Below are 23,663 nucleotides of genomic sequence, written 5' to 3'. Positions count from 1 at the left end.
CTCAAAAGGTAGGAATAAACATAAAATATTTTTGTGATCAGTTTCACCCCATCCTTTTATACTATCTTTTATATTTCTATAAATTTTTTTTAAATACGCAAAACAACAAAAATCAATTTTAGATAACTAGAATATATACAATCTTAGGGTATCAACTCCATCCTACGTTTGCATTTCTCCACCAACTGCATATTATCCACTATGTAGTCCAAATGGGGACCGAAGGTAAACAACATTTTGTATAAACAGCGGTTTATGGCCAACATTAAAAGATCATGGCTGGAGCATAGTTTTCCACGCTCTCTCACCTGCATTTCCTCTGCGGTGATCAACTTTTCCTCCACCTTCAAAAGACATGCGAGAATTCGACACAGATCGCTTTGGATATAGCCAAAGATATCTTCCTTTAGGGATCTCATGCAAATGCAAACGAGTCCTTGAAGGGCCCAAACCAGAGGCTCTCCACATCGCAACTGATGGTTGAGCTGAGCCAGACGATCTATGTCGTAGAAAAAGTTATAGTATCGCGGAATTGCTGGCAATCTTGGCCATAAACAATTCCAGTGATCAAGTATCCTATCGTGAAGATATTTTCCCAGATTACAGGCACACCAAATTTGCTCGGGCATTCGACATTGTGGAGGTCCTCGGCATATAGAGCTAACTCGTTGTGGGGCTGGAGTTGGTTTTACCAAAGATCTAAGTTGCGACTTCTTGGGGACTTGCTTCCTCAGCAAATTGCAGACCTTTATGCGAGGTGCAGTCTCCAAACAGGATTCCATCCTGGCAATAAAATCATCTGCCATTTCCAGTATAACGTCGCATAATTCATTCCATTTCTGATTTCTCTTGGAACATTGCTGCTTAAATAATTCACTGCATAAATTGCCCGACATGGCGGCATAAAAATCACGGGATGCCAGTAATTGAAAGCCATATATATCCGCCGAATCCAAAGCCATGGCAATTGGTAAAGAAAGGTTATAACGTTGCACATCCAATGGCATAGGTTTCATTTGCATCATGCAGAAAAAATACTGGAAGCGCTCTACTATCATGTTAAATAGATTGATATCTAGATACTCGTGCAGGCGCCTCGAATCATTGATTAAAGATAGTTGACGCTGCATAATCAGGCCAAAAACCTCTCGAACTATGCTTAGCTTGGCCAGGATAAAGGTGGATAGCAACCAACCTTGAAAAAGTCGTGTAGGTTGCTTTAAAATCACAGTAAATCCCGTGATGACTCCACCAAATTCAGTTGCTTCCAAGTAACCTATATACGGCCAGTATATTAGTGCATATAATAAAGTTGGAACGAAGGCTTCTTTCCCAGAACATTTTAATTGGCTACACCAGATTTGGAGGAGGCGTTCCTTCATATCAAGATGCACTATGGGCAGTGGGAATCTTCTTAGACATCTTCCATGATGCTTGTGGAAATAGGAAATCCCACAAAAGCAACCAAATGTCATGAGGTAATACCAGGATCCTCCCAACGAGTCATTTTCATCTACTAATTCCACGAAGGATGCATATAACAAGCTGCTTACGACAGTTGTTGAGAGTATCCATGAAAATAGGCAAATACGTATGGGAAACTCGTTGACAATCTTCAACAGTTTGTATTTGTACCACCGAGGACTTGCATAATGTACGTGGCATAACATCAAACCATAACCCACCATACTCAATCGTATAAACAACATTAAAATGGAGGTATATACTGAAAAGAGAGTCCATCCCATGATTTCATTAAGGGAAACCAGGGGCCTTCCCACCTCAAATAAATTGATGCACAAGAAAATCGCAAGCATCTGATAATCCAACCATGAGCACAGTAATGTGGCAAATAGAAAGCGATATAGTAATAGTTTTTTGATCTTACGCGGCAGCGACAGGAAATATTGGGGCACATAGCCAGTGGTCTCGACCTTCTCCTGCAACATTTTTGTACGGATTTGGTAACAAGTTGATTTTATGTACTACGCCTGCTTGGGTGCAACTTGTAACCTTCTTTCTGTCAGTTTACTGTCTCAATTGACATAGTTCCCAAGTCAGTTGGCCTGGTCATCAATCTATTTAATGGGCAGCCGTTGACCCAACTTACGAGGAAGCCGAACCCCTCACCACTTTTCGCAAAAGTTGAAAAGTTTTTATGCCAATTTAAAGTTTTTCTTTGGTCTACCCTTACATGGGGTTGTAAACATTTATCAGGGATTTAAAATTGGAAAAAACAGAATTGTTCTGAAAATGGATTATAGAGAATAGAGCTTTTAGATTTCAATCTAAATTAAGACTTTTTTTAACATTTAAAATTAGTTTTTTATACTTCTTATGGGGGTGCTTAAAATGTCCATAGAAAGAAAATCTAATAAAACTTGAAGAATTCGTGACATTATAAATTTTGGTAAAATTCAAGTAGATATTGCATTTTTTATACAGATGAAATATCCAATTTAATACACATTAGAGTATATCAAGCCTTAATTCCCTCGAGGAATATTTTTCAACGTCGCTGTTTTCTCTTTTTTTTTGTCATGCAAGTGACAAGTCAGCCAGGACTAAGTGCAGCTAAAAATAAAGTTGTTGCCGCTGCAGGCACAACATTGCATTTCGCAATTGTTTTTATTCGGCGGGCGACACTTTATTGGAGCTATAGTCACCTGAAGGGGGGATAAATGGAGGTGGAGCTCGTAGAGAAGCTGCTCCCAGCTAAAGTTCTAATTTATGTCGTTAAGTTTTTGCCTGCGAAAGAAAAGTTTGCAGTCACATTTAATGGTCAACCTGCAGGCGCAATTTCCACCGGGGGAAAAGAGCGTGTTTCGAACGGGAACTGGACATGGACATGGAAATGGACTGGACATGGTAGAGGATGTTGCTCTGTTCCCCCCATCCAATTTTTTTGTAGCTCTTTGTGTATGACCGCCTAACCCAAAACCTGGCCGGGAGTGGAGCGAGGCCCGGGGCCAATTAGATTTATGGGATTAGCACAGGTCGTTGGCTATAAAACACTCGCATGCTTGCAGGGGGCAAAATCAACGTGAAAATCGAGACCGTGTGGATGAGGATGAGGATCCCGTAGGAAACACATACCCATTCGCAAATGGAACCTGAAACTGTGAACACTGAAGAAAATTTGTTGATAGTTTTTTAGGAAATACTTAAATATATATCTTTAAAAATAATCCTGATACATGCTAGGATTTTATGGAAACTAACTATGTTCTAATGCTTGGAAGAACCATTGTGTAATAACCATTTTATAATAAAGATATTTCTACTAGAGAAGACCAATAATGAAATACCTCTTTCTGAAATCCTTGTTGAAATATAGAATTCATTTTCAAATAGTAAAAAATAAAATATTTCTTTAAGTGATACATTAAATAGATCTAAAAGCAATCCGAATTTAATTAGCACAAATCAAACAGAGTTTTGTGTAATATTTTCCCTGTGCAGAGACGGCAAACATTTTGCATTGTTTGTCCTGTTGAGCTCCTCTATCTCCCTCTGCCCATATATCTCTCCCTATCTCTCTGCACGCCTGCCCACTTACCACACCCTACTTCACCGCTTACCTTCAGTGTGCACATCCGGTGGGCAACAAAACATTGTTTCATTCCATAAACCGCCGCCAACTTTTGCATCGTTCGGCGTCGCTCGGTGGTTGTTTCGCTCTCGCACTCGGCTAGCTTTGTTCCGGCTTTTCCCTGGCTCTTCCTGGTGCCCCCCACCCACCTTCCGCCCCTCGTCCCGCCCCGCGACTCCATCTAAAACCCAACCCCACGTCCTGTTTGCCATGCCATTGAGAGGCCGCGACGATGACGCGTGCTCCTGGCCCATTCCCATTCCCAAAACCACGTACCGCCGCACACATTTCCGGACTCAACAGAACTTTTTTTATACCCTCTACAGAGGGTATATGGTGATGATGATCATGATCTTATATAACTATATATTATACAGTTTTCCCGAGTAATATATTATAGATATGACAGTTTTCAAGAATGGTATATCCCTTTTAATAGTTTCAACTTAGTATTTAAATAAAAAAAAACTTACAAAACCAAAAAAATAACGCTTTTATAATTTTTTGACTGTCAAAAAATAGTAAGGAACATTTTTTCAGAAATGTTGTTAGCCCGAATTAGCCTAAACCGACTTTTTTGACTGTCAAAATATAGTAAGAAACATCTTTTCATAAATGTTATTAACCCGAATGAGCATAAACCAAAGATTTGAACAGATAGTAAGATGTTAGTATGATATGCAGATTATGATAGTTAATAGTAATGAGGGTATTTTGAACTTCGGCCCTCAAATAAAAACCATTCGTTACTTCTTTTTCGTGTGTTCGATTGTGTGAGCTTCGGTGGTTGTTGCTTTTCCTATTTCGGCTTCTGTTGCCCTGTTGTGTTGGCTAGTTTTCGATTTTATCGATTTTCATAAAGCTGCTTTTATGGGCGGCACATTCAGTGGCAGAAAGTTTGCGGCTCTGTTACTCCAATTAGAGCACAAAAGCACATCCATGCAGCAAAAACGGAGATGAACAATTTGGCTGCCGACCAGGTGAAGCCAAACATTTCTGGCATTCCAATCGCATTTTTCATTGACTTCGCTCCAGCGGCAGCTAAAGGGGAGATTTGTTTGGTATTCGCTTCATAAATTGAGTTTTTACTTTTTCCTCCGACCGAATATTCCTTTGTCGATGCATCCGACCGAAAAATAAATTTCTCTATGTATTTATTCCGTTTATGATGATGGTGGGTTGAGGTCATAAACAAACTAATTCTGTGGGATTCTAGGTTCGAACTGACCGGATTATTTTATTAAACTGGCACAGTACGAGGTCAAAAGTTCAATACATTGACAAAAAAATACTTCTTCCTTGAAACCTTTTTAGGGGATTACAAATAATCACAAAAACATATTGAATTAAGAAATTCTAATAGATTGTTATAAAAATAGTTAATATTTTACTATTAAAAACACTATGATATGTACTTAATGAGTTTTTATATATAATTTAATAATAATAATTTCTTATATTATCTTTTCTTGGTTTTTGGTAGTTCGTGACTAATTTATTAACTATTTAGGTAACTAAGAATTTATTGCCTTATTATTACTTCAGTAAATGGGGTTCAAGTAAAGGACGCGAGAATTATTTAAAATACCTTTATAACTATAAATCCTGGAGGGCGGGTCAAAGTTCTACAATATAATCCCCAGGGCTCAATTATTCCACTCGGTCAGTAGAGCACTTTTAATGAGTGCCACTCACGTATAAGAAACTGCAGCTGCAACTCAAACTCGACCCAGTTCAAAGGCTCAAGTTACTCATCCAAACTTATAGGATGACACTAAAATAGGAGCTCTGCTTTGCGACTTAGTAAAAACTTTTTAATTACAAGGATCAGGACAATAAAAGTTTATGGGGCGAAAAGCTCTGCCTCCCCCCTTCCCTTCCCCACTCTGTAATTTCTGGCAAATAAATACCAAAAGCGTGGCAAAAACTAATAAAACTGAACTCAACTCTCGGCTTCCAAACGTCATCGTAAAAAAACGAAACCAGAAAATCGAGCTAAAGTTGAACGCTTAATGTGTGCGGCAAAAACTTGGCTAATCCCTTCAGAAGCGAAATAGTAGAGATAGTCAATAAATAGGGGGAAAAAATGAGACTGTTGCGCTTATATTGGATTTTTTGGCACAAAGTTTTGTAAATACATTTTCTCGGACGAGCCAAAGGGCCTGGGAACTTTGGTTATTGCCTGTGACAGGCCAACCAAATGGCAAATCGATTCGATGGCAAAGGCAATCTCTGTCTCTCTGCCGGGGCTAATATTCAAATGAAATTTCGGTGCATTGAACCCGAATCAGCAAGTACAAGGTGTAAATTTGCCAGCCATATTCAAGGAGCAGGAGCAGCATTTCTGGCAGGATGTGAATTGGTCGGCGGCAGGAAGCAGCTTCGGGCCACCAGCCAGATAAATATAAACACGAAACTGGAGCACAGGCAAAGCTGCAGCCGCAATAACTGTCTTGGGAGATACAAATCCCCCGAAGCACACCATTTGCACTGATAACAATGTATTACCTAAATTGAAGTTATAGAAATATGCTGACATATTATGAAAAAAGATTTTTTGTTTAAGAGGTTTTGGTGGATTTAACGCCTAACCACATTGTAGCTATTTTTCTTAAAGATGTTAATCATAGTCAAATAAACCAAATAATTTTATAAATTTTATTGAAGAAGAATAATTAATACATTTCGATTTTCTAGATTTTTATATATTTTCATAAATCTAAAAAATCTTATTTTCTCCAAGTGTACTTCGCAAAGAGCAGCGTGTAGAAGCTGAGTAAATTCGATGCAAAGGCATTTCCAGAATGACAGCGAATAAAGCAAATGCTCGAGATGCTTGCAACCCTTCATTCTACCCCATATACATCCCACTCCCCCTGGTAATTCCCCAAACGCACGGAAAACTTGACAACTTCACATTTCTGGGAGGTCTTAGACAAACTCGCACACGCTTACACACACAGAGATTCCTCACTAAAAATCCTCAAATGAAATTAAAAAGTTAAACTTCCAACCCCTAACTCACATCGGAGTTTCTGTGCTTTCTAACTCTTCATTTTCCTCATAAAGTTCTAGATATTTTTCCTTCTGTGCTTATAAGACATTAGCCGGTTACTCCGAGGGCATGAAGTTCTTTTGAGTTTAGAAATGTTGTGTATGTGGAATAGTTGGAGATGGAATAATGTTTGCAATTAGTCACAACTGCCAGGAATCTTTGGAGAGATAGTTGTGGAAAACAGGGTGATAAAAGTAGCGTTACAGAACGATATCAAAAAGATAACCAAAGTAAATATACGCTTATATAGAAAGATTAGAGGGCTAAGAGAAATAATCCTCTAGACTAACACATTTTAATCCCCTAGATTAACACATTTTGAGCCATTTATCTCACAAGTGAGTCATTTGATTATTAAAAACATTGATTGTTATAAAAATGTTGTTCATTGCCAGTAACTGTTTTCTTTTGCCTGCACATTTTCTGGAATATATTTTATTATTGCACCTTCAGTTCTGTTCAGCCATTCATAAAGTTTTCCGCTTATTTGAGCACTATTTCCATTTGCTCGACTATTTGTTCCAACACGTGAATTCCTTGTGACAAATACGTGATAAATTCGTTGTAGCCTCATCAGGCAAACACGCGCGACATGAACGTAGTTTAAGCCCGACGGTTTTGAGCTACACAAATTCACTTTGTGGGAGGGGATGGTTGGGTAGGGAAATACTGAAGGAGTGAGTGTTCCTTTGCGAGACAGCTACAAATTTTCATAGCATATTTCATGCTGAGCTTACTTGCCGCCCTCTTGCCAAACAAACGCCAGTGATAGAAAAAAAAACAGAAAACGCCAAACAATAGAAACAGATTTGTTATGCTTTGATAGTTTCTATGGCAAAGTTATGATAAAGTAAAATACTTTGACGGAACTGTCAGCTTTTCGCAGAAAATAGCTGATCCAAACTATGTTATCGAGTTTGATGCTAGGAAACTATCTGGTGCAGTTCAGGGAGTATTATAGTCATTATAAAAATACATAGCATTCTCTGTCTGTTTTTTTTTACATTCAACTTTTAAAAGAAATAATGTTTTTGTGTAGTATAGACATTAATCCCATTCTTTAATGGTGCAAAAAATAAGCCTTTTTTATAATTGTCTCTAGAGAGTGATCAATGCTGAGATACTTAATCACGAGACAAATTTTTTTATTGCAATTACAACTACTTGAATCTAGAACACACTTTTTTGTGCAGTACTTCCCCTGATGAAGTAGTAATTTGTCTCCACTTCTTTCTTTGCAACTGCCTCAATTGAATGACCGTCCAAACGACTGACAAAATGTCACGCTGCGATTGTGCCGATAGCGAAATCTCGTTCTCATTTTCAATTGGGTGGGTAGAGTTTTCAATGCTCTTCTCGTCGTGGACTGTGGATTTTCCCCCATTTTCCTGCTGCATTGCGCCGGAGCTTTTGTCTCAAGTGCATTGCAGTTGGAATTGTGTCTAGAGTGGGCTGCACTTGTCGCAAAAAAGCAGAAAAATCACCAGCAGCAGCAGAAGCCGAAGCCAAAACTGAAACTGAACTCAAGTGAACTGGAATTAAATGAATGGAAGACCAGAATGCTCCCCAAACGGTTCTTCAATGCAATGCACTTTGCTGATTATTATTGCAGTTTTTTTTCTGGGCTACGTGACGCAGCTGTAATCAATTTGACATAGATTTTTTTAAATCAATATATGAGTTTGTCACGAGCCGGGACTGAAGTGGGATTTGACCAGGGCTCAAGGGCTACTCAGTTTCCCCCTCAATTAACACGCTGGGGAATGCAATAAAAGCTCAAATTTGCTTTATATTCACTCTGTTTGCACAGCAAACAAACAATTCAAACAAACTAACAAACAAACAAGCGAACAAACATTTCAATCTGAAATTGTTCGTTTTCTCTTTTCCCAAAGTTTTATATTCAATTTGGATTACCATTTCTGGCATTTTTCAAATGTATTTCGTAAATTGCAATTTATTTTCGCTGCTAGGATAATTTTCAAATACCTAATTCTTTCGTGTGGTCTTTCAGAAAATATTTTCCCACATTTGCATCGATTGTACAAGGCAGCTGGGCTGCCGGAAAATTGTTCACATGTCCATATTGCATGTTCAAGAGCTGCTGCCTGCCGCTTTTTGCCACCGTGCCACATAAATTGCATTTTTAGCCAGGCCAAAACATGTTGCATTCGTTGTTTATGGGGATTGGATTTGCCTTTTTTTGTAGGTTGGGTATGGCTAAAAAAATTGAAAATTTGGAACCTATATTAGAAAATGTATTTCGAAATTAGTTATTTATTACATTGCATTTACTTTATCAATAAACTTGACTTATTGATTTGACTTCAATTTATTTATTAGACATATCCATGACGAATCCACTCAAGCTGCCACGGATATATTTTTTTTTTTGATAAAGCACATTGTTAAATATTTACCTTAATGTGTATCATTCCTTAAAATGTATATATTGTTTATAATACTTTGAAATGATACCATTGCAAAAATATTTTTCTTGATTTCCGGTTGATCAAATTGCACACAGTGAAGTTCCGAATTGTTTGTTCTATTTGTAGGCGGTGCTTTATTTTTGCAGTGCACAAACTACGCTTTTAGTTTTACCATTTCTTTTTTTTGCCGCCATATAACAGCTCTCTTGAGACTCTCTTATCTGGTGAACACTTGAGTTTTGTTTTGATTTCATTTGCGGTTTCGCTTTGAAATGTTTGGTTTGAAACTGATAGATCTCTTTGGTGCAGCTCTATCACAGATAACAGAAGATATTTGATTTCTGTATTTTTATGAACGTTTGTTTTTATAGTGCGTAATTATGTAACGTTATGTTTTTCTGTTTCTTATAGTGCGTAATTATGTAATGTAATGATTTTCTTTCCACCATTCGGCGGTCCTATAGTAATTTTCTTAATGGAAGGGTTATTCCTTGACTCTTTTACTGTGCAGATAAAGTATCTTTTTACTACATATTAGTTCTAGAACTTCATAGTATGCTGACCATATTTAGTATTGCTTCTTTTTGAGTACTTTGTATTCTTTGATATTTCGAGTTGTGCTCAAAGTCATTGGCCCAGAAAAAATCCAATAAAATTGGTGTTCATCATTTGTTCTTTTTTACTCCCTGCTGTTTGTTCAAATTTTGTTCCACGCTATCTTCAAGTACCCGATCTAAAATAAACATGAAAAGTGTGCATGACCCTCGCTGCTACAACGCTTTTATTTGGGGCGTACACTCTCTATATGGCAGAGGAAAAGATATAGAGAAAACGAGGGACAGCTGGTACAGTCCAAGTTGAAGAGAGAAGCCCAGCTGACTGAAGGAAACCGAAAGTGATACATCTGCTTCTCCAACGACCCGAGTTGAGCTGAGCTGCCTTATAGAGTCGGTCAGGCGCCCCTCTTTCTTGAAATAACCTTAGCAAATGCCCCGGGGCCCAATCCACACATCCTGAGACGTTTTTGCGTTGACTTTGGCAAGCAGGTCACGTGAGCATTTCAGCAACGAAAAGGATAAGAACGAGGGGAGCTGACAAAGGGAAATCCTAGCAATTCGTAGGGGTGGTCGTCCTGTAAATGTGATTGCTCCGAAAAGGGGGCGTAGAGAACTGGAAACCTCCTACTCATTTTGGCCTTCCCTCTCTCATATCATAAAACACAGAACAAATTTCCTAGATTTTTTTGTATTCTCTTTTTTTTTGCGCTCTGTTTTAGCGCCTTTTCTTAACAATTGTTTCAACGTGTTTGAAATATTTTAAGCCCGGCCCAGCCAAAGAGCTCAGGGTCTGGGCCCTCTTTTGTTTTGTTTTGCTTTGGGTCTTTTGTGTTTACGCATATTCGGCTGATGCATATAAAAATGAAGTTTCTGCGGGGTTATAAATACGAAAAACGCTCTTATACATACAAACATGAAAATCAATATTTGCCCCGCGTCGTCGTCATCAACGCCATGATACCCCTTGTTTTTATTGTTTTCAGAGCATATTGATTTAGGAAGTGGTGTATAAGGAATAATGCATTTTATAACGTATGGATCAGTTTCTATTTCTTTGTAAACCAATTTTTTGTTTTCATTAGGCGTGTAATATTCGATTACCAAGGAAAATATATCGTTTTGAAAATTCGTTTTTATGTTTTACTGGGTATCTCTTAGTTAATATTATTCTGAACGGATTTATTAATACATTTATACCTCCTTTATTTGTTTTTTCTGTTTGCCCCGAAAGCAGTCAGTCAGCGTAAAAAACAGAGTCAGACAGCAGCAGCTGATAAGCCTGATATGCGGATGTGAAAATGTGCACGGGAAGACCCCTAGCAATAAATCTATTTGTTTCCACACATATATGTACATTTTAATACACCGATACTTGTTCAAATATGTTTAATATATTAAACAGCGACTACTTTTCATGATAATTGACGAAATTCCTGTCTCTCTTTCGTTTCAGGTTGCGATAACCAACTTTGACCGAATCAAAGGTGAGCAGAACATGAAAAACTAATGGAAATGTGTTACCTTTTTGTGAATTTTCTTTTTTTGTGGGTTTTCCTTTTTGAGACTGCCAAGTTTTTGTCACATGGCCGCGGGCGATTTTGAACTTGTTCCACTTTGGCAGCGGGAATTTGTGGGGGCAGCTTTATCTTTGCATTCATCTCTGTCTATCGGGGCTATTCTTTTGCCCAACTTCTCCAATTTAGCCCCTAACGCCCAGATATAACGCGAAATGTTCTTTTTTTTGGCCCAGAGTGTTTTCCTTTTTTGCTTGCCAGCTGTGTGCTCAATTCAAAAAAAGAGAAATAAGAACAGAAAAACCTGATGGAGCTAGAGATGCTGGAATATAACAGTGGATACTCGAGCAGCTTGCTCCAGTTCTTGAAGTGGGGTCCAAAACTAGTTTTTCGGCACTTGCCCAACCGCCTGCCACCGCTAATCCCGCCGAACATACATACATACGTTAATCATTTGAGTTGAGTTAGGTCTGGTTTTCTGATAGTTGTTTAAGCAAAAAATAAAATACAGAAAACAAGACCATAGGCCTAGTATCAAGGTTTTTCCAGCAAGTATATTCTTTATGACCGCATAAAATCCGTTATTATATCTTTGACATGTTCCTAACTGGTAATAAATTTCTATGCATATCCACACATCTACAGCTAATTGACCATTCTGAAGTAACGATTTCGTTGGAGGCTTAAAGAGAATCGTAAAAATAAATCACTAAAGCTATATCTTGAAAGTTTATAGCTTAAGAAATGTACATTTCGGACAGCAGGAAACGAAGTTTACTAAAGTTCAACTTAATGTTATCGATTTTGAAAGCGAAGTAGGAGTATCCCTCAAGGTCTTTAACATACATTTTTATCTATTACTTGCTAGTTTGGGAATCTTCATCAAAAGTTCAAAATTTAAGTACGGTACTTTTAAAACCAATTCGTAACCCCTAGATAGCTTTCCGATAACATGTTCTATGATAAGTTAACTTTCTTCTTAGTTTCTGTTTTATATGAGGTCTGTTTTCTATCTGGTCTGTCCTCTAATCGTTTCCAATCTTCACAAGAAGGCTTGCAAAGTGTTTATTTTCTCTGTTTTCTATTCCCGCTGACGGATTTCAGTGGATAAATTGAATTACCATGTTGCCTGCGCCACACGCAATGCAGCTGTCAGGTCCGGCTTTAGCTTTTTGTGATGTATGTAGCCCCGCAAAGGGGAAAGTCATCGATGCATTGCTGCCAGTACCGCCAACGTACCCCCCTACACAATCCCTTTTGGTTTTCCAACGATGCATTTCTTGGATCTTTTGTTGTATAATGTGGAAACGTGTTCGAATCACCTGGGCCACATGCTGGGCGAAGTAGGAGAAGGTATCAACAGTGCAAGTCAATATTATAGTAAATTACTATGTGAAATCATTTGGTATTTTCTTAAGCCTGTTTAAAAGAAATGGTAAATACAGATCAATAACCAGGCGGTTTTTGTAATATATCTTATAGATGTTGCAACCATACCATAGCAGAATTAGATGAGGTAATCCTAAATCTAATAAATAGTATTTTATGAGTTAGATTAACTCTACAAATATAATATATTTGGTACGAGAAACTCTTATATACTAATATGAATAGCCATGATCTACATTAAAAGTAAGATCTTAAACCTTCAGTTAGGGCTAGGGAATTCTAAAATCTAAGTATTAACTGATATTTATGTTATTTGCAATGCTATTTTTGTGACCACTGCTGTACGAAGGTAGATGGCTGAATGACACACGCGACAAGTAGCCAAGCGCATCTGGCGGCCGGTTGGGTATACGATTTCTGGGGGCCAAGGGGTCTGGGGCAACCCTTCAATGCCGCCTAGACAAACCCTCGGCACGTCTCGGGTCTCCGATTTCATGACTAATTATACGGGAACGCGTGAGCCAGCGGGTAAGGCGAGAAGGTTAAGCGCCTGCCCTCCGTATTCCCTTCGCAAAATTATGCGGATTATATTGTTGTTCTCTGCTGTTTTTACTTGCGATTGTCTTTTTTACCTTTTGCGCTGGGGGTGAGGGCAATTTCAGTGTTGCCTTTTCGCTTTTTTTTGGCCATTAATGAAGTAATGGAGCTGGACCTCTGGCGATTCTGGTGGGCAAAAGGGGGGTTTGTTATTTGGTTTCATGCATAAAATAGCTGCACATAAGTGCAAGCTGCAACTGCAGCATGAAATGATGATGAAAATTTCATGAATTTGCAACGGACCAAAGGAGCGGCGGGGTATCCTCATCCCTTTTGGCCCAGTTGTGGGATGAAATGCAATTTTGCGCTGCCAGTTTTTTGAGTGGCACAAACAAACGAACACATGTGCAGCAGCTGCACACCAACACGGTTTCATTTTAATAGGTGTAAAGGCCTTAAGTTTATAAAATTATGATACTCAGCAAATGTGTCCGAGGCACTGAGAGAATTTTTGACCATTTTTGGCGTATTTGAGTTGAATTTTGACATCAACTTTAACCGGAGCATGGCCAATTGGCTCGAGAATGTATATTTTTGTAAAGACCTTTTGATAAATGCATTGTAAATCATCGTATTGTGCTTGAATATTAGGGTTAAAGTAGTCTTGTCATTAACCTTGGCAGATGGATGTTATTTTACAACTTTAAAAATAAACTTGAACTTAAATCGGAGCATGAGAAATCGGATTAATATTTATTTTCCCTATGTGAATACATATATGATTCATTCAAAACATACTGTTCATAGCTGTTCATATTGGTAAACTGAAGTTTAACCGAAGGTTATGTCTAACTCGTAGTTTGTTCCATTACTCTAAAAGTTATAGCTTCTTGCAGTGCAAAATCAGTTGCCTTTGCAAGCTGTTGCATAAATCAACTTCATCTGTGAACGCGAGTGTTTGTTTTCCCTGTGCTACGGGTGCGTGTGTTTGTATTTTAGATAACTCAGCGTTAAGCGCCCGCTTGAAACTATGTCAAGCCCTCCCAGATACACAAACCATCGCACGGCAGCCGTAATGCCGGCATTAACCCACAGATGGTGCTGCCGCTGCTGCTTCACCTGAAGAGGAAGCCTCGGATGCTGCCGGGTGCCAACCATCGTGTGTGCTCTATAAAATATTTGTTTAAACTTGCACCACATCCACTCAATCCCCTCGCAGCCCAGCAACACACCCACATTTTCTGCATTTTCTGGTGTTGATAAGCACACTTTGCTCACCGGCCACTTGAGGCAGCGCAACGGGTAATCACAACTTAAATGAGGAGTTTAATTTTGTTCAAGTGCAGCGCAAGAGATACATCTCATGAGCAGAAGTGAAAAAATAAACAGTAGCAATCATTGGTTCACTTGGAAAAATATTTAAATATTTATTAATTAAATCTGAATTAATTCAAATATGATATCTTGATTGTGAGTTAAAAATTATAACAAACCCTACATCTTTTAGTGTACTTAATCAATTACAATTTTATAATATTTTATCTTTACAATACGAATATTTTTCTCAGTGTTTGGCATAGCTTGACGTATCTTTGATGTATTTTTCCCCCTGACTTTGGTAGAAGATATAGAGTCAGAGACCTGCTTTATGACCAGGCCGAGTGGCAAGTTGCGTTCCCCGCTAGAATTGCTGTTTATTGTATTCCTCTAAATTGTTGTTTATGTCTGCATTCAGACAGCAACTGCAATTGCAGTTGCAGTTGCAGCTGCAATGGCAACTGGCAACTGCAGCAACATTAGCGGTAGAGGTAGCAGCAACATCCAGCGACTCGACTCGTCAACAACCTGACAATTTGTGCCTGTCTCCTGGCTGATGGCAAAGTGTGGCCGTTGTTGCCTGTTTCAGACAGTTTGCTGTAGTGCTGTAGTGGCAGGCAGCAATAAAAGTGCTAAAAAGTTTCATGCCCCCAGACTGCATCCTGTGCCAAAGTCCCACTCCTGCTGCTGCTGCTGCTGCTGTTGATGTTGAAGTTCCTGGTGCCCACAGAACATTTTTTAATCTTTTAAAACTGAGCTGCATTGTTGTTCTGCGCTCTGTGCGGCTGCATTTGAAGTTGAGGAAAAGAGCGGAAGAATGCCGGAGAGAATGCCGCAGTCCACCCCTAAAAACCGGCTGAACCCCAGTCCCCCGGTTATGTCCTTGCATATTCCTCAAGCCTAATGAGAGCATTATAACTTTGTGACAAACTTTGCGGAGCCACCGAAGTTGGAAAAGGCGGGCTAAAGTACAAAAAAATAGTAGCTGCCACTGATGCTAATGAGAGAAAGAGTTTGCGAGCACAAATTGTATTCATTAAATATGAAGTATAGCTTGCATTTTCTTCCTTAAACATCACCGGTTTGTTTGCTCTGCAAATAAGTTGAAAAAACTTTAATTACTCCCTTGAACGGACAGGCATCTCTCTTGAACGGACAACACATAGTTAGTATTATTATAAATACTAAATATTAATATTTTTGAACAAACCACATTGTTTATAGCATTTCTTTTGCAGATTCATGACTTATAAATGTACATTTTCAGCGCATTTAAAGTTCGTTTAATGGTATTCCTAGTTAGTTAAAGAATTTGTTTTGTTTTTATGTTTTTCTTCCCTCTTGTTTTGCTTGCTCTTCTGCTTATCTTTCGTTTCATTCATAATTTCTGCCGCATATGTAACTGCGGGGGTTGCTTGGAGTGTCGCAGGATGTACCTGATATGTCCCTTAGGGGGTGTAATGGGGCGGGTGGGGTGTTATAAGGAGGTGGGTGCTATATGAGGGGGCGGTTGAAACAGAACAGAACAGAACTTTGTCGCGTTGTCAAGCCTTTGTGGCTGTTTTCTATTTATGTTATGTTATGTTGCCGCTACCTGACTGGGACTCCCTGACTTTTCCCTCCATGTCTGATGTCTGATGTCTGGCTGGGCTTATGTATACCACCCACTTAACCATTTCCTTCACCATTTCACCACCCCCTAGAATGTCTGCACACGTACAGAGAAATGACATCAGTGGCAGTGGAGCCCGAGGCTCAGACTGCATCGTTGAGTAGGAAATTAAATACTTCAGTCGGATGTTTTGGGGAAATTTCCGTACTTTGCCTCGTTTCCATCTGAAAGTCGATTAAAATTTGCCTCCGCTTCCTGGAAATGTGCATATTCGATGGAAATCGCAGAGTAATTTGTGAAGTTATTTAAATTGCATATTTGGCCAAATTCCTATAGATTTATGACCCAAGAGAGACTTTCACTATTGGTTTTACTATCTGCCATGCATTGCTCTGCATTTCTCAACCCCATTTCTCTTTTTATTATCGCCCATTCAATTAGTCTGGCTCTAATGACATTTAGCCCGGCTCCCATGATAATCCCCCCACGGTCAGCTTCTGTAACTGCTGCTGCACTTTTGCCCCAATTTCCTTCGGTCACCCTCCCCGGTTTTTCCACATTTTCACCCCTCACTTTGCGTTGCACTGCGCCAAAAATGCAATGGAAGCGATATAAAAGGCAACAAGGCTTTGCAGCCTCATTTCGTTTTTCTTTTTTCTTCCCTCGCAGTTTTTTTTTTTTTTTTTACAGGGTATTGGAGAATTGGGGAATGTTGTTTTTGAAGGATTTTTATAATAATGAAGATAATGAAGGAGGTAATACTAGAATAAGTCTAGTATCTAAATAAATGGAACTAACATGTGGTAAAGGTTTTTAACTAGAAGTATTGATATAAAAATGTGGTTATATTATAAGGCAGATCGATACAATGACTTATTATCAGTAACCGAAGTTTTAAGAAGTATAAAGTTTTTAATACCAGGTACATCATGGTCTAAACACTGGTATAAAGTTTATTTTTTTGGGCACCCTTTTGTTGCCTCTTCAGTTGTTGTTGCGTGTAACACTTTTGCACCTCCCCATCGCCGCCCCCTCGAAACAAATGTCACACGAATGTGGAGCACGTCATGTGTTTATGCATGCAAATGCAGCCAACGTGTTCGGATAAAAAAAAAACAAGAGAGAAGCATGGTTCTTTCTCCGATTCTCGATCGCGATTGTTGCCCACATGCCAAGTTGTATAAGAAATATTGGTGCAGAGGGGGTGCGACTTTACATTTTCGGTAATTTGTCTTGTTGATTCCAACGAGTGATAAGTTCCAACATAAGTTGTTGACTAGCGAAGGGAAAATGTTTTAAAAAAAACTTGAAGATTTTAAAACATCCAACTTCTAAGTTTGAGCTGAATTTAAGCTTAAGTTATTATAAACCCAAGAAAAAAATCAATACGCCATTTTGTAGATATTTTTTTGTGTGCTTCCAAAAAAGTATTTCCCTATATGGAAAGAGGGGTACGTTGCTAAGCACACTTTCCCTCTTCAAACATTTCCATCTCTAACCGAAAGCGATAGGGACCTGGGGACTGCCACTAAAGACCTGGAACAACGTCTGCGATAAGCGGACCCACCTCCTCCACCACAGACCATTAACTGCACTCTATCGATATTCATTTGTACATTTCACTTTTTGGGTTTTGGGGTCAACTAACGACTCTCGAGCGTTTAAATTTTGTGTTGTCCGATAAGGGCGACCGCATCTGGTGTCGCTTCTGTTCCAACTGAAATGTTGAGGCTTAATGGCTTATCAGCCGGTGGGTTTGAAATACCGCTCTACCGCTTCCCATTCGCTTCCCTCACAAAAACTTTGGGTGTCGAAATCCCGCGCTTGACCCAATTGGAAGTGCGACGAGGGACCCATACATGAGAAATGAGCTGCCAATGGCTACAAGATTTCTAATTGGGGAAAAACTTTGAGTAATTGTCTGCACTCCAGTCGTAACTCCACCTCCAAAAACTTAGCCCGCAGACTGCCCGAGGTATGTCCAAAAACAGTTTCCATTTAACGACGAATGCCACCCAAAAGTAGCCACGTTTAAATGAAGCTAGTCATTAAAAAATAAATTAAATATAGTTGGCAAGTCTTTAATAAATATAACATTAACTCCATATTATTATTGCATATTTTATGTATATAGTTGGCAAGTCTTTAATAAATATAAAATTTATTGCATGCATATTTTATGAGGTTTTTTATTTTAACAGATCTACCATTTTTTTTAGCTGTAAGGATATAAGTACTTTAAGATTACTTATCATATAGAAAACTGAATATTAATCGAGCAAATGGCGGAACTTAAAGCGAAAGTGTCGAATATTTATACCTTCTTACGTAGCATAATAAAACCAAAGGTTACAACAATTAGCAGGATAAACAGGAACAGGATATCCCGACAGCTTGTGGATTATAACCACAAACATTGGTGCTGCTAATTTCTGGATTATTTACTTAATTTGTTCGTTTACTTTGCGGCGCATTGAATTAAACTCCCTGGAAGTTGCGTGTGGCAATGTAACGTCTGGATTCAGGATACAGGCGTTAATGCCCCATTATTTGTGGCTGTTGCTGTCGTCATGGCCATTCGACAATCCACAATCGACGGCGTCGGTTGGCAACAGCGACTTGACTGGGCTTTGCCACCACTTAACTGGTCACTGGCGGCTTTTTAGCCTTTTTAGCCAAGTGCTGACGTCGTGGGCGGGGCAACAAAAGCGTGTAAATATTGCCACCTCGTCGTCCTGGCGCCGTATCGCCATTTCCCGGAGCGCTGTAACTTGCCACGTCCTTCGTCCTTCGTCCTTCGTCCTCTTGGCCCTCTCCTTGGTCCTTGTGGGTGGGCGTTGTTTGCTGCCATCTAATCGCGTACAAATATTGTTTTAATATTGCAGCGAGCTTTCTTTAGTTTACTTCCACTCCCCCTTTTTACCCTGCCGTCAGCTTAACCTGCAATTAAGTTTCTTCATGGCTATGAAAAGGCAACTCGTGTTATTGTTGACGAAAATTACGGTTGTTTGTACTACCAGCAATTGTAACTATTACATGTTCCGACGGTTTAAAAGGAAGGAAGCCAGGACTATAACAATTGTGGGTTCTGTTACTGGCACAATTTAACTGGGACTTTAAAAAAAGCCCTTTACTGGTTGTTTTCTGTATAAAAAGATGTGAGCTTTAATTAATTATTGTATTTATATGCGGTTCTTGTAATAAAGGAGAGGCTATAGTGTATAAACGTTTTTAAGCCCACCAAATTGACAGAAAAGTAATTATTGTCATAAAGCTACTTATTGCACTGATTACTATGATAATCCCCCGAGTGAAAAGCAGTGCAACTGCGTCTGGATTTAATTTTTTTTTATTACCCCATAAAATATTTAAATATTTTGCAACCGATTCATTTCCTGAGGGAAAAGAAAGCCTTAAAAACGTCATCTATGGCATGTTTGACCCTTCAGAATTTTATTACTGGCGCCTTCGGCGAGTTGGACTCACATTTTTCCTCACCAGCTCGATTCCGTCATCGTTCTGCACATTCCACGCCCCCATTTTGCTAACTTGTTTTCCGTTTTTTCCTCCAGTTTTCCTGGGGATTTTCTTGCCCGTTTTTGCCGCCCTGGCACGCAATGAACTCCGGTTCGGAACTTTCCCCGCCATAATCCTTGCTTCCTTATTTTTTGTAGCTCTTCCCGCTGTTGTTTCTCACACGGTAATTAGATATCTGGGTTATTTTTTTTGTTGTTTGCGAATTCGTTCCTTTTGATAGCGCTTGTTTATTTAGCGAACTAATTACGTGTCTTTGGATTGCCGCCTGTTAACTCCACACAATGCGCCCATCTCACTCCATCTTGTTCGCAATAAAAATCATAACTTTTAACTCCTAGCCACATACAAATATTTCATTAAAATATACGCGAGTAAGCCACAGGATGTCTGTCGGTTTGGTTGGCATCATTCCGCGACCGCAGGCGTCGTCTGAGGAGGTGGGAACCCATTAAAGTAATGAGCTCATCTCGTGATGTTGTAACACGCCCCATCCTCCATCATCTATGTATCCTACATCCCCTTCGGGGTGCTGCCTTTTCGCTGTTTGCTTTCGGTTTGGTTCCAATCCCACCTCCTCGGAGGTTGACAAACCCAAAGCCAAAGCCAAACCCAAACCACAGAACGCAGACGAAGCTCATCATTGGAGGCAGCACCACGGCGACGAGGCAAGTGTTATGCGTTCTGATCACGCAGCACTTCCGGTTCCCCCATATCCCCACATCAGACAGCCTCCTTTTTCTGCTCTAACGTATAGGGTGTTACAACAGAAGATTTAGATTTTAGGTGATTTAGGAACATTATATATTATTGAATATTCAGGAAATTATATATTGCCATATTGTCTTTGATATATTTATAGCGAAACCAAAATATATTGTAGTTCTGTTGTTTCAGTATTTTACTTACATAATAAACCGGATGTTCCAGCGATATGTATGCACCATATATTGTAAAATAATTCCGGATAGCACAAATATACCTTCATTTCGTCCATCTCTAAATTTGTTGTTGGTTCTACAGGTTATTTGTTGATTTACAAGAAGAATATTCCCTTTTGGGTTTGCAAAGCTTTCATACTTTTTGTAGGTTTTTTCCTTTTCATAACGCTCACGTTGGCAGGCAACAAAAAAAAATTGCGTGAAATTGTGCGTTACAAGCAGGTCATGCCCCCCAAAACTCTCCCCTAGAAAAAACTCGTTTCTTTAGCTCCTCTATTTCTTTTTTTTTTTGGTTATGGGGCCCCGACATTCTTTAACCCTTCGCCGCCCAACTGGGAATCAGTGATTGTAGTGGCGTCAACAAATAAATCTGCAAATCTGAACCAACCGAAACCCACAGGGAATACCCTACTCTTTGGCCACATAAAACCCTAGGGATAACCAACATGGAGCTTTGCTTTATGTCTTGCGTAGCCTAGATTAAATGAGATTTAATGAAATTCGGGGGAGGCTAAAAATAAGTTTTTATGCTGGTTGTCACACACAGAACTAATAACCCTTATTTACAGGGTGCACAGAACAATAAAGGTTATTTTCCATGCAATTTTTTTCGTCGCCTTTGATTTTATCTTGCCCGCTGTTTTTAGTCGTTGTGTATTTTTCATCCAAGTACGTGACTTTTTTTAATTGGGCTATAACTATAATGCTACTCCCTTCAGCCTTCTCCATCTCCCACCCTTCGATATTTCTCCCATATTTTTTTCTCTCCCAGTCTATATATAACTTAAATCTCCATATGGCTGCGGCTGCTCACGCCATCTGATTGATTTTTGTCACATGAACTTGTCACTCTGGCCCTGAAGTCGGTCAATATGTATGAAACCATAATAAAATAAAAATACACTTGGGCAAAAACCTAATCTTCTAATCATAAAGGTCATACACATTTGGTTATGAGCTGAATTATTATAACATGTTAGTGATTACAGTCTGCCAATAAAAAGCAAAATGTGTTTCCAATACAGTTTTTATAGATAGGGTAGGAAATTGTGGTAGACTTCCGAAATAAAAATCTATTGGTCTTAAGGCTCACACATTTTTCGCAGTGCTCTGGTCGGGGGAGTCTTTCATTACTCTGGCTTATTATGATTATTGCTTCTAGTTCATTTGTTTATTGGTCTCTCGGAGTCAGAGAACGGAAATCGTTACAGTGCCATCTCCAGACCCTCGTAAATAGAATCTGTCGTACGGATCTGTTCCGTGCCAAGTGTTCCAGGGAGTTGGTAATAGATACTTGCATAAATAAATTGATTGGTCCCTTATATCTGGCTGTCAGCTTACCATTTGCTTGTGGCATAAATTAGCTTAATTTATGTGCTCGTTCATTAACTTCCATTTCAATTTGGGCATCATCAGACAAAGTTCAACTAATTTCAACTTCAAAGAAGTCATTTCCTGTAAATTGATAGTCACGAAGTACAGTATAATATTTAAATTTATATTTAAATTCCTTCACAATAAAATACCCTTCAGTTTGTAATTGGTAACAAAATATTCCACTTGTCTGATTAACAATTTAATTTCCTTTAAGTATACTTTACAATACCAACGAGATGTCATAATTTCATCTACATTTTTGTTTTAATGCCAATATAAATTTCCTGTTTTTTTGTGGGCATTTCCCCTGATGCATTATTTATGACATTATCGATGTATAGGGATAAATGTATAAAATTGATATTTATTTGCTGGCGAGGAAAAGCTTACAGTACGTGCCAATAAACACTATGATATATTTATGTTTGCATTTATTTATGGGGCTCTAAAGTAAAGTGCCATTTAATATTAAAGCGCCGAGGAAGCAAGCCAGTCAAATGGGTTAAAAGTCAATGTTTTATGCAACAAATTCAATTTCGTTGTCACGTCAACGTCAGATGGGAGATGTTTTATTTAATCTAGAGAGCCCCCGTTTCTTCCGCTCACTTGAGGGATACACATAAATCGAGAATTTATTGTGCTCTTCATTACTTGGATGAAGGAAATTTCATTGGCACACATTTCCTTTTCCGCACCAACAGATGTCCGTGTGTATTTGGTAAATGTGTAATTCTTTTAGAGGACTAATCGATAGCACGTGAGGCTTAAAGGTGAACGACTGTATCACTCTGGGTTGAACGCTCAGATAAGACAAAAGACATTTGGGGAGTACGAGGGCGGAAAAACCGGCATATCCACACGGCATCAACAGGACGACAAAACGAGGACGTCACACACAAATTGACTTTTTAAGTAGGCAACAATGTGGCTACAGCTGACGAAGGATGAAGGACGAAGGACGATGGCTTGGCAGTGGGGCTGCGGCAAACCCAGAATAATAATAATGGAGCGCAATAAAAAAATGTGGGCGAAACAGAACCATTTTCCATTTCCATTTTGCAACAAAAACCACCCCCACAAGGAACCCCCTTATCAAAGACGCTCTACATTTCTCACAGTGTGAGTGTGTGTGTGGGGCTGTCATCGGGAAATGACGGCATTACGGCATTTACAGTTAATGCCTTTATGTCCTCGAGGATTTGGCCTGACATGCGGTTGGTTTTGGGAACCCCATCCCCCAGGGGAATCACATTCTTTTGCATAATATTTGATTTTATTAGACAGTGTGAGACCATTGGCGCAACTATGTTGGGGGCACATTGTTAATTTTGGCAGAAATGTAGTTCAAATGCTCTGTTTAAAATGCTTGGGGATCAGCAAGAAAAATGTATGAAGGAAACTAGGCCAGAGTAAATTGTTATTCACTACGCATTCAAGGATTTCGATTAAATTGGCTGTATTATTTTACTTTAAAACCTAATAGTGAGCTTACGAATTGTTTTATTGTAAAATACATTTACAATTGAAATGAGTCTTTGTTTTATAGTGTTTTTAAGTGAAACAAGCTGTTTTGAGTCAATTTATATTTCTGTCGCCTTCTTAATGATTCATTTTTTGTTGATGGTTATTAAAAAAAATAGGCCTTTTTGATTTATATGTTTGCTGCCACAATTCCTTCAAATCAGTAATAATTGACACAAAGACCTGGATTTATTGACCTCACATTTTCCATTTTCATCTCGACACAACCACACGCATCATAACTGCCAAGTTTTCATATTCGTGTTGCCGTCTTTCTAGCGCATT

The 23,663-nt window shown here is 38.9% G+C and overlaps 2 protein-coding genes across 3 annotated transcripts in view; one reads left to right on the top strand and one right to left on the bottom strand.

Annotated features, from left to right (window-relative positions):
- Positions 1-23,663, top strand: part of LOC119553144 (tyrosine-protein kinase Src64B) — a 35,328-nt gene that overhangs the window by 3,023 nt on the left and 8,642 nt on the right. For both annotated transcript variants that reach the window (XM_037863355.1, XM_037863356.1), the window contains exon 3: positions 11,090-11,120. The gene's annotated coding sequence lies outside the window, so the exon portion shown is untranslated. The remainder of the gene's footprint in view (positions 1-11,089; positions 11,121-23,663) is intronic.
- On the bottom strand, positions 55-2,011 carry LOC119553143. Its single transcript, XM_037863353.1, has one exon. The coding sequence runs from the start codon at positions 1,947-1,949 to the stop codon at positions 144-146; it is 1,806 nt and encodes a 601-aa protein (XP_037719281.1). The 5' UTR covers positions 1,950-2,011; the 3' UTR covers positions 55-143.

The sequence above is a fragment of the Drosophila subpulchrella genome, chromosome 3L (genome assembly GCF_014743375.2).
Source record: "Drosophila subpulchrella strain 33 F10 #4 breed RU33 chromosome 3L, RU_Dsub_v1.1 Primary Assembly, whole genome shotgun sequence".
Lineage (NCBI taxonomy): Eukaryota > Metazoa > Arthropoda > Insecta > Diptera > Drosophilidae > Drosophila > Drosophila subpulchrella.
This window is presented reverse-complemented; position numbering and strand designations above follow the sequence as displayed.